At 48.4% G+C, this 10063-nt stretch overlaps 1 protein-coding gene across 1 annotated transcript in view; it reads left to right on the forward strand.

Moving 5' to 3' along the window:
- Positions 1–9391, forward strand: part of DCTD (dCMP deaminase) — a 30467-nt gene extending 21076 nt beyond the window's left edge. The window contains exons 4-6 of the mRNA XM_084760389.1: positions 3753–3869; positions 5236–5332; positions 7164–9391. Of these exons, the coding sequence (XP_084616515.1) occupies positions 3753–3869; positions 5236–5332; positions 7164–7242 (293 nt within the window). The 3' untranslated portion in view covers positions 7243–9391. The remainder of the gene's footprint in view (positions 1–3752; positions 3870–5235; positions 5333–7163) is intronic.
- The last annotated feature ends 672 nt before the right edge of the window (positions 9392–10063 follow it).

Genomic DNA, 10063 nt, shown 5'->3' on the forward strand with positions numbered 1-10063 from the left:
TGCACAGGTGTGAGCTATGGCTCATGTGTGAAGGTCAGAGGACAGCTTCGGGTATCCATGGAAAGGCACCGTCCACGTCATTAGCCTGGACCCAAGCCGCGTAGGCCAGTCTAGCTGGACAGAGGGCTTGCCTCCTGTGCCAGTCCTTGTGATGTCAGGCATGCGCCACGGCGTCTAGTTTGTAGTGTTGGTCCTGGGGGTCTGACTTGCACCCTCACTTTATCAACTGAACTGTCTCCCAACCTGCCGTTATTTTAATGTTTTATTTTTAGCCTAAAATACACTTTCTTAGAGATGGTATTAAGTATGCATTTAGCATTCGCCTTATGGAGACCTCGTAGACTTTCTAATGGCAGGCTGGGCCTTGCGCATTGGTTGGAGCCCTGTGCAAAGCCTTCTCCATTCAGAGTTCAGGGGAAAGACACTTGGATGCGTGGCCTTACTCTCCAGGGCCAGGACAAGATAGGCACAGGCCAGGCATGTGAGTTCTGAGCAAGCTTTCTGGCTTGGAGCAGCTTTAGGGGCCACCTGCTTGTGTAGCTAAGCCCCGGCCATTGCACTCTGATGTACACTAGGCGGATCGAATGGGTGATTAACAATTTGCTCCATTGTCCCTCCTTAAGGACAGTGCCTTAGTTAGGGTTTTATTGCTGTGAGGAGACATCACGGCCACGACAGTTCTTATAAGAAAACATTTCTTTGGAGCTGGCTTACAGTTTAGAGGTTTGGTTAATTAGCATGGCGGAAAGCACACGGGCAGACATGGCGCTGCAGAGGTAGCTGACAGTTCTACACATCCAGGTCAGCAGGCAGCAGGAAGAGAGACCCCGGGCCTGGCTTGAGCTTCTGAGACCTCAAAGTCCATCCCCCAGTGACACACTTCCTCCAAGAAGGCCACACTTCCTAATAGTGCCAGTCCCTATGAGCCTGTAGGAGCCATTTTGGTTCAGCCTACCACAGTGTGGGGCTTTACCCCTGAAGCCCATCTGGTTGGTTCTTCACAGACGAATGAATTTGAGGCCTTGAACAGAGAGAGCTTCGAGGTGGTGGGAGTGAGATGGGCAGGTCCAGGGTGAGGGCTCAGCCTTCTCCCCGGGAGGGGATTCTCTGGGCCCCTTGCATGTGGCCAGGAGGCTAGTATTAGTCAGATAGGCCAGGCAGGGAAGGAGTTCTGGGGAACCGTGTGTTGTGGTCTCTGAAGCTGAAGGGGTAGGGGACTGGACAGGAACACCTACAGTCGAGTCTTTCAGCTCCTCTTTAGATCATGTGGTTTCTTTTTTGTTGTCATCTCGTCATCTCCCCTTGAAAGTGTAGGCTTGTGTGGGTTGCGAACTGGGCTGCATCCGACAGCCGGTCCACGGTACCCAGCAGACCTCTCTTAAGACGCAGCGTTGTACTTTTCATCCGGTGACTTTTGGTAAGATAAAGGTCATCCGTCCATTTAGAATCCTGTGTCTCATTTCTGTAAACCACCCACTTCGTGCTATGTCAGATGTTACCCAAGATGGTCCGTTTCTTGGGGTGATTACTCAGTAATGAGCCTCAACTTTTATAAACTTCGTTCTGGTTGCTGCAGAAGAGTTAGACAAAGGTAGTTGAGGTTGCTGTGACGATCCTTACAGTGGAGAACACCGTAACGCTGCGTAGTTGCGGGTCGGAGCCTTCACAGTGCTGGCCCCCATCCACAGGACACTTCTTAGGTGGAGGAGAGCCCATTTTTGATATCTGAATGAAGAGAGCGTTCGCTCTTTCCCACCATCACCATCAATAATTGGGATCTGCATTTTTGCCTTTATTTATTCAATAAATATTTAACACCATTATGTTCCTGGCATGGCAGTAGACTCTGGGGGAAGCTACGGCGATCTTAGAGGGCTAGGCTTTGCCCCCAAGAGGGACATAAAGGAAACAATTATATCTAATTGTTTTTTAACACTGAGCAGCGTTAATGCTAGCATCCTGTCATCTTGCTTACCAGGGGGAGGGGCCACTGTGGCCCTGTGGCCACTCCAACCCTTTCTGAGTTTTCCTCTCTCCTAGACTTCCCACGGCCTTTTATTGGGGGGCATGACTTGGCAGACAGGACTCAAGCGCCTCTCGCCATCCATAGCTCTCTGACGGCCTGTGGTTTGGTGAATCACACATTGCTTCTTTAGCTCCCTGCATTGCCAGAGACTAGTCTTTCTTCTGGCTGAAATTAATTTCTAGTTTGAAGTTATGTTTTGTATGAACCTTTCCCGAGAGAGCTCTCGCTTAACTCTCTGGTAAAACACTGGCTGCGGCACAGGTGGATGCTATTCCATGCCAGACCAGGAGGCCGGTCCTTGCATGTTTCCGAACAGATTCTCAGTAAATGTATGCGCTGTATGAGCAGACAGTGGTTGAAGTGCCCATGGTCGTGAGCGGCAACTGATCACAGCGCCGAGTGTGGAAAGCTGGTGGCTGGAGATGGAAGGACGAGGTGATTCTTGAGGGGACCCATGTTTATTTTCTGGGAGTTACATATGGTTTGGACCATAGTGAGGGACTCAGTTCACTCTGCAGTTTGTGTTAGCATTTGTGAGCACAGTGTATGGTGGGGGGTCTCGCGGAATCCCATAGAGCAGGGCTTCCCAAATTTGTTTGCATGTTTTGAGTCACCTGGCGATTCTCTCCAGCGTTCCCACGCCCAGACCCAACCCCCTCCAGTACGGAACAGTGGTAGCTCCTCTGGGGATAAACATGTGAGTAATTGTCATAAAGAGCGTGCAGGCTGGAGAGATGGCTCAGAGGTTAAGACTGCTCTTCCAAAAGTCCTGAGTTCAATTCCCAGCAACCACGTGGTGGCCCACAGCCATTTATAGTGAGATCTGGTGTCCTCTTCTGGTGGGCAGGCGCAAAACACTGTATACATGATAAATAAGTAAATCTTTAAAAAAATAAAAGTAGGCAAGATAGCTGTCGATAATCCACCTACACCCTTCAGTGATGACACGCGATGGCCGTGTGGGAATCCGAGAGGCAGGCTGAGGGGTTTAGAACCACCTCTGTGCTGGAGTTTTTCTCTATTGCACCCCTGAGGCTAGGGAATAGCAACAGTTAGCCAAAGGGACCCGGAACAGGATCAGCTTAGGTAGGTGTGGGAGGGAAAGGCAGGCTCTTCCACTGACCTTGAACTCTGGCAAGGATGCCTGCATGACCCCTGTAATCTCCGGTGGTGGAATGGGCCTGTGCGTAGAGACCTTGACTGCCCCTTCGTGGATGAGTGTGTTTTTAAAAATAGACACATAGCTGGTTATCCACTGGCTTTTTAAAATTTTTATCTTTCTCGTGAGCTGAGCACGGCAAGTGGGGGGGGGGGGGCAGATCCCTCAGGGTGGAGGCTCTCAGCCTCACCTCTCTCGTTCTTATGGCCCCTGCCTTCCCAACAGCCATGCAGATCAGCACGCAAATGAGCCATTTTACGTGCGCACTATATACTCCAGGGTCTTGTGGAGCAGTGAGGTATTGCTGCGCGTAGGGTGGGTGAAGGTGCGTTACCTCAGCCCCTGCTGTAGGCTCTTAGAAACCGAGGCTAGCCGCCTGAGCAGCTTCCCTTCCCTGCTAGTCTCCACTCGGACAGCCCATGGGGCCCTTAGCTGGCAATCCCGGCTGTCTACTCTTTTATATTAAGAGTCTGTTCCACGCCGTTTCCAAGGTGGTTGCAGAATTACTTGGTAAACCGTTCAGGAGCCGCGGGCGACCTGAGCCCTTCTTCTCGTTCTCTTCCACAGTGTGCCATGCCGAGCTCAACGCCATCATGAACAAGAATTCGGCTGACGTCAAGGGCTGCAGTATGTACGTCGCCCTGTTCCCGTGTAACGAGTGCGCTAAGCTCATCATCCAGGCAGGTAGGAACCAGGCCTCCCCGGTGCTCGCATTTGCGTGGGCGCCCGCTCCTCGGCAGCTCCCCCACGTGGGTGTGCCTGATCTTACGTTGTTACTGTTTAGATCTAAATTAATTGCACTACCAACTTTGCAGGATATTTCCCGTGTTTTGCTTTTGATGCCAGGTATTCTAAGACAAATTGCATCCTCTGTGATTCTTAGCATGTTTTTAATTTAGTTTGCAACTTCTTAAACTGCAAGCTGCCAGGAAAAAAAAAAAACAACACAGGCATTGCATATAATTACTGTCAATTTACCATTCTCTGACTTATTGTGCATAGATTAGCGGGGAGGGAGGGAAATGCTCTTCTGTCAGAAACAAGGTCGGCTGGGAGTCGGTATATCAAATTTTAATTTGTATCTAATACATGGTAGATATTTGAGGATCTAAGCATATCTTTGCATATAAATATCCTGAGACTCGACTGTTACTCTGAGCTTTTCTTTTATTATGTCACATCTGCCGTAACCCACCGCACTGTACTCTGTATACTGCACCCGTTTCTGAACTGTCACATCTAAGAGTGAGCTTCGCTTTATCTCCATAAAGCTCTTGGTTTGAGATGTAAAGACTCGAGCATGTTTAGACAGATGTGTGGGTTAAAGGGACTGTTTATCATGAGCCCCTGGGTGTCAGAGCAGCAGAAATCGGCTGGTAGCAGACCACAGCCACCAGTCAGGGACAGTGCAGGTGCCCGTGCAGGGAGCGGCTGCCGCTAGCCTGTCCTCCTCGTGGGGTGCTTCCTTTGCTGGTCCCCGGTGAAGCTGTTGGCAGCTTGCGCACAAGCAGAGCAGCGTATGGGCTGTGTGGTCAACCCCTCAGAAGAGGGTCCAGAGCAGCCCTCAGGAGGAGGCCCTTGGGACTTAAAAGATTCGTGCTGCCTGGTGAGATGGTGAAGCCGATCTGCCCTTCACAGAGCCAGCTAAAGTGATGGCAGATCTCGGAGATGTAGGCACTGCTGATCCCTGGAGTAGCCAGCTCCCTCACCTTCCCCCATTAGCCCCACACAAGTAGTCGCTTTGCGAATAAAGAATACTCGCTTACCCGAAATAAAGAAAACTTGTTAATTGGCTCAAAGCTTGACTGCTTGGCGTGTTTTCCCTTTGCATTTGTATTAAAAGAAAAAAAAAATCCATAAAGACTGGAAGGCAGATTAAAAACGCAGTCCCCTCTGCCGTACTAGGAAACTGCAGATCAGTATTTCAGTAACTGGACATTGTCTGTACGCTCGCTGGAAGTGGGTAATTAATCACAGGCGCGGGGCTGCGTCGCTCTGCCCGTCTTTTGCATTTTCTGTCTCTGCTTATCTCCCACTGTTACCTTTCCAGGTATAAAAGAAGTTATTTTCATGTCGGATAAATACCACGACAGTGAAGAGACAACGGCCGCCAGGCTCATGTTTAAATTGGCTGGGGTTACGTTCAGGTAGGTCGGGGGAACTGGTGTGGAAATGCCAGCGTGCGGCCTAGCTTGAGGTCTAGTGTCTCCCATGAGGCTCGCCTTCCACACGCAGCAGCAGTGTCTTGAGACATGTGATGGTGCCTCTAAAGATTACAGCCTCTAAAGATTACTTCAGGTATGGATTGGCGAGACAAGTATCTAGAGACAGCCTGTTTAATGATGATACTTTAATATAAGAGACTTTTCAAGGCTTAGGCTAATCATGCAAGTAGCAAGAAATTTAAAAATTTACAGCTTTTGGGCTAGTTCTGCCCAGCCTTTAAATTTTGCATGTATAAGAGCTCTGGCAGGGATAGTTTAGGATGAAAGCAGCCCGCCTCGATGAGACCCCAGGAATTCTTTTTTGAGCATCATTTTGAATTAAGGGCAGAAAGAAACCCTTCCAAATTTTTATGGTAGTCTTTGCAGAGTAAAGATTATATTTTGCTTGTAAGCTTTTTTTTTTTTTTAAAGATTTCCATGTATACCTGCCCGCCAGAAGAGGGCATCAGATCTCATAGATAGTTATGAGCCACCATGTGGTTGCTGGGAATTGAACTCAGGACCTCTGGCAGAGCAGTCAGTGCTCTTAACCTCTGAGCCATCTCTCCAGCCCTTGCTTGTGAGCTGCTGTCTTTTATGGCTGGTACAGAATTGTTTTTAGAATGGGAAGCTTTGCAAGGTGTTCCTGTGTTTCTGACCATCGGTGATAAGACTTATATGATGGCGACTTGCCGCATTCATTGTGCTTTTAGTTAGAAATACGGGGAAACTTTTTGTTTTCTGAGACAAGGTCTCTGTAGGAACAGGCTTCCCCTGAGCTTGCTATGTGGCCCAGACTGCCTCCTGCCTGAGTCTCCCAAATGACAGCATGCACCATGCTCAGTTAGAAACATGATTTTTTTTTCCCGAGACAGGGTTTCTCTGTGTATCCTTGGCTGTCCTGGATTAACTTTGTAGAACAGGCTGGCCTTGAACTCCCAGTGATCAACCTGCCTCTGCCTCCCGAGGGCTGGGATTAAAGGCGTGCGCCACCAAGCCCGGTTTAGAAACATGATTTTGCATGATGCGTGTCTTGAATTATTGTGCCTTCTGTGCCATACTTTGCTTTTCGTTGCTTTGATAAAACACTGACTGCAACCAATATGGGAGGAAAGACTTTATTTGGCTTTCGGGTTACAGTCTAGCATTGTAGAAGTTGAGGCAGGAAGTCAGGGCAGAACCTGGAGGCAGGAACTGACGCAGAGACGACAGGAGAATGGTGCTGACACTCTCTTATTTACTTACGGTAAAAAGTCCCTAAGTATCTTCAATTCTTACAGATGTGTTGAATGTAAAAATTTGGAGGACTTACTTGTTTATGTAGAACTTGATTTTTAGAACCACCCCGACTCACTTCAGCGAGTGTTCTTTCTCTATGTGTCAGACGCAAAGGAAAATGTACTACTTTGTGTTTGCTCTAGAGCAACTTTAAGTTGGCTGCAGAAATTTCCTAGAAAATAAGATAAATATGACGGGGGCACTGTAATCGGATATCGTGTTGCGCAGCTAACTTGTTAGAAATCCTTTGACTCCCGCGTAATTCATGAACTCGGATAGTTGGAGAACACACGCCCCGTGCAATGGTTCCTTTCTGCCCCGTGTTCCTCTCAGTGTGGTGCCCTATAATTGGCTTCTATGGAGATAAAATATCAAGCGAATCCCAGGGCATTTCCCTCCTCTGCACTGGAAATATAGTTTAAGCCGAAATAAACAAATCGCTCCTCTCACTACCCGTTGGGCAATTTCTTCACGTATTTTGTTTCTTCATGTTTAGAAAATTCACACCGAAGTACAGCAAGATTGTCATTGACTTTGATTCAATTAATAGCCGACCGAGTCAGAAGCCTCAGTGAGCTCATTAAATCTCCAGAAGAAGAGGACCCCACCCCACTCCCACGCCCAAGAAGCTGCCGGTGCGTTTCATCTTGAAGCCACACATAACTTTTTAAATGGCCGGCGTGGCACACATAGACATCTAAAGAAAATAAAACGTCGAATCTTCTCCACCGTCCTCATCAGCGCATGGGTCTACATCTGTTTAGGCTGTTGATTTAGTTTGATTTGGAAACCGAGGCCCCTGGCCACTGGAGCTGGGGGTGAAGAGCTTTCCACCTTCTCAGAGCCTATCTGCCTGACATGAGGACGGCTTGGCAGAAGAATTGTCAGCTCTCTGTCATCCACCGAATCCTGACAGCCGCTCCCTCGATACTGCCTGGGCTAGAAGTACATACAAACAGTTGTTTCGTGTTGTTGGCAGGGATGAGCAGACACACCGATGTGATCGCCCGGCCCAAATGAAGCCACGCCCTGCCGTGCCCTTGGAAAAACAAATAGGACCAAACGATGGTAGTGCAGATGCGTCTGCTGCAGACGTGAGGGGACGTCTCACGAGCATCGTACCCAGGGGGTGCCACGTGCCCTGGTGGATGATCAGCACCTGAACCAGGGGCATCCTCTCAGTTGCCACTTCCCTGTCACACGCAGAGCACGCTATCCCTCCGGCGGGTAGGGACCCCCTTGGTGCCAGCTTCTTATCCTTGGTCTGTTGGTCGCATGGCACTGTTAAATTTATCTGAGTAATAACTAGTTCCTAGAGGAGGCAGCTTATCGCTCCCCACAGAGCGGGCGCTGTGGGGTGACAGCTGGAGCTGTACGCATGGGTGTGCGGGGCAGCCCCCATCCCGCGGCTCCTGCTGCGTGGAAACATGTCACGCCCGCCCCACGTGCCAACATGGTTCCTATCCAAGGGCAGCCTGCAACCAGAGTACACGTTAATTCCTGTCCTGTAAGGGAACTGTGGGCCATACTCTCCAGCTGGAGGCGCTCCACTCCAGACCCACTGGCGATTGCACCCCACTTGTGCCTTCACCCACACAGGCAGCATCTTTCTGACGGTGTCCTTTGGGGGATGCATCAGTCTGCACTCTGTTTTTAATTTCGTTTAGCTATTAGACACATCCAGCGTCTTTGAAGTGGGCTCGCTCTCGTAGAGACTGTTAACCTTTCTTGGGGTGCTCCTTTCTTCAGGGTTTCCTATTTCATCTCTTGAGGGGTTTTTTTGTTTTTTGTTTTTTTGGGTTTTGTTTTTGTTTTTTAAGCTTTGTATTCTGGGGGCATTTTTTTGTAATTTTGCTCCTTACCAATATTATTGAAAATTTTATTAAAATGTACTAGCACCAAAACATGTTCACTGTTACATGCTTGGCTCTCTGTGTTGTTTCTGTATTGTCTGCAAAGGGTATTACACAGGCTTGTGCTCAGAGACTATTGAAAGTATTAATGCCATGTTCTTTCCAGGATTGAGGGGGTGGTGTTTTGTTTTGTGTTGTTGCACTGTGGTCTTTTAAAATTGGGGTTGGGGAGCACTGGGCACCATGCCACAGTGCACATGTGGAGGTCAGAGAACAGTCTCTTGCGTCAGTCTCTCCTTCCACCTTTTTCTGAGGCAGGCGTTTCTCTTGTACTTGCCACGGCTCTGCAAACGGGAGAAGCTTTACCTGCATGCTGTCACGTCTAGTTTTTCGCATGAGTTTAAGGGATTGAGCAGCCACCATTTTCCCCAACTGAGCCATCTCCCTGGCCGGGGTGCCTCTTTGTGGCTAGATTTTGGCAGTAGGAAAAGGCTCTATTTCCATCTGGATCCCATGCCTGTCTCTGCTTTGCCTATATGATTGACAGGTCTGTCTCTGGCTAGTCTATCTGGTAGGTCACAGGTTATTCCGTCTCACTATACTTGAGGCCTCAAACCCTTCCACTCACTGTACCCCTCAGGACTCTCTATTTTTCCCCCTCAATTTATTTCTCTTCTCCAATCCCCTTGTCCTCGGTTTGTTCCAAAATATGACAAAAGGAACCTAGAAGAAAGAAATCAGAAAAGAGACAAAGATAGAAAATGCATTCCAATGTTCCGTGGCTACGTTGTAAGTTGCAAGCCTTGTTAGCACAGTGATTTTTGTGTCAGGTTTGCAGATAGGTCTAGGGGCTAATAAATCATTACTACATTATTTAATTTTGATACTGTTATTCTTTTTTTCTTTTCTTTCTTTCTTTTTTTTTTTTTTTTTGTCTCAGCTTGTTACATCTAATTGTAGTGAAAGACCACATTTTTCTTTTCCTCTTGTAGGGAAGGTAATGACAGGTGGCGGCTGGGTTGTTTGTGAGGCGCTGGCGCTGTGGATGTGGGGGCCTGAGCCTGGTTGACTGGGTTGTAGGTAATTATGCCTTCGCTTCTGCCATCACTCCAAGAGGAGCGGAATTGTCCTGTGCAGGGGATCCTGTGGATGTCAAGGCCCCAGCTGGTAGCGGGTGGCTTTGAACTGTTGCCTTTGGGAAAAGCATCCCAGAAGGGGGGTGTTCCGAGCACTTCTGCCTTGCAGGCATTTCAGGATAATTGTGGTGAAGGGGAGACTGTATCTGAGAGCCGCTGTGGCTGCCTGTCACAGCTAATAAACGACAATGAGGAAACCATCGTTCACTGCTCTGCTGGCGGAACTACTTTAAAAGGCAAAAGTTAGAGTGAATTGATAGGAACTCTTTTTCTGACATCTTATATGCTCCCCTCTCTTTTTTGCACATGTCTCGAAAGACTAAGACCCAGCAGTGAAAATGATCTAATGTAATTAGCCATGTTTCCTAAACAAAATAAGACAAGCAAAACCACAGAAAAAAACCTCA

This window comes from Acomys minous, assembly GCF_964271855.1.
Source record: "Acomys minous genome assembly, chromosome: 15".
Classification (NCBI taxonomy): domain Eukaryota; kingdom Metazoa; phylum Chordata; class Mammalia; order Rodentia; family Muridae; genus Acomys; species Acomys minous.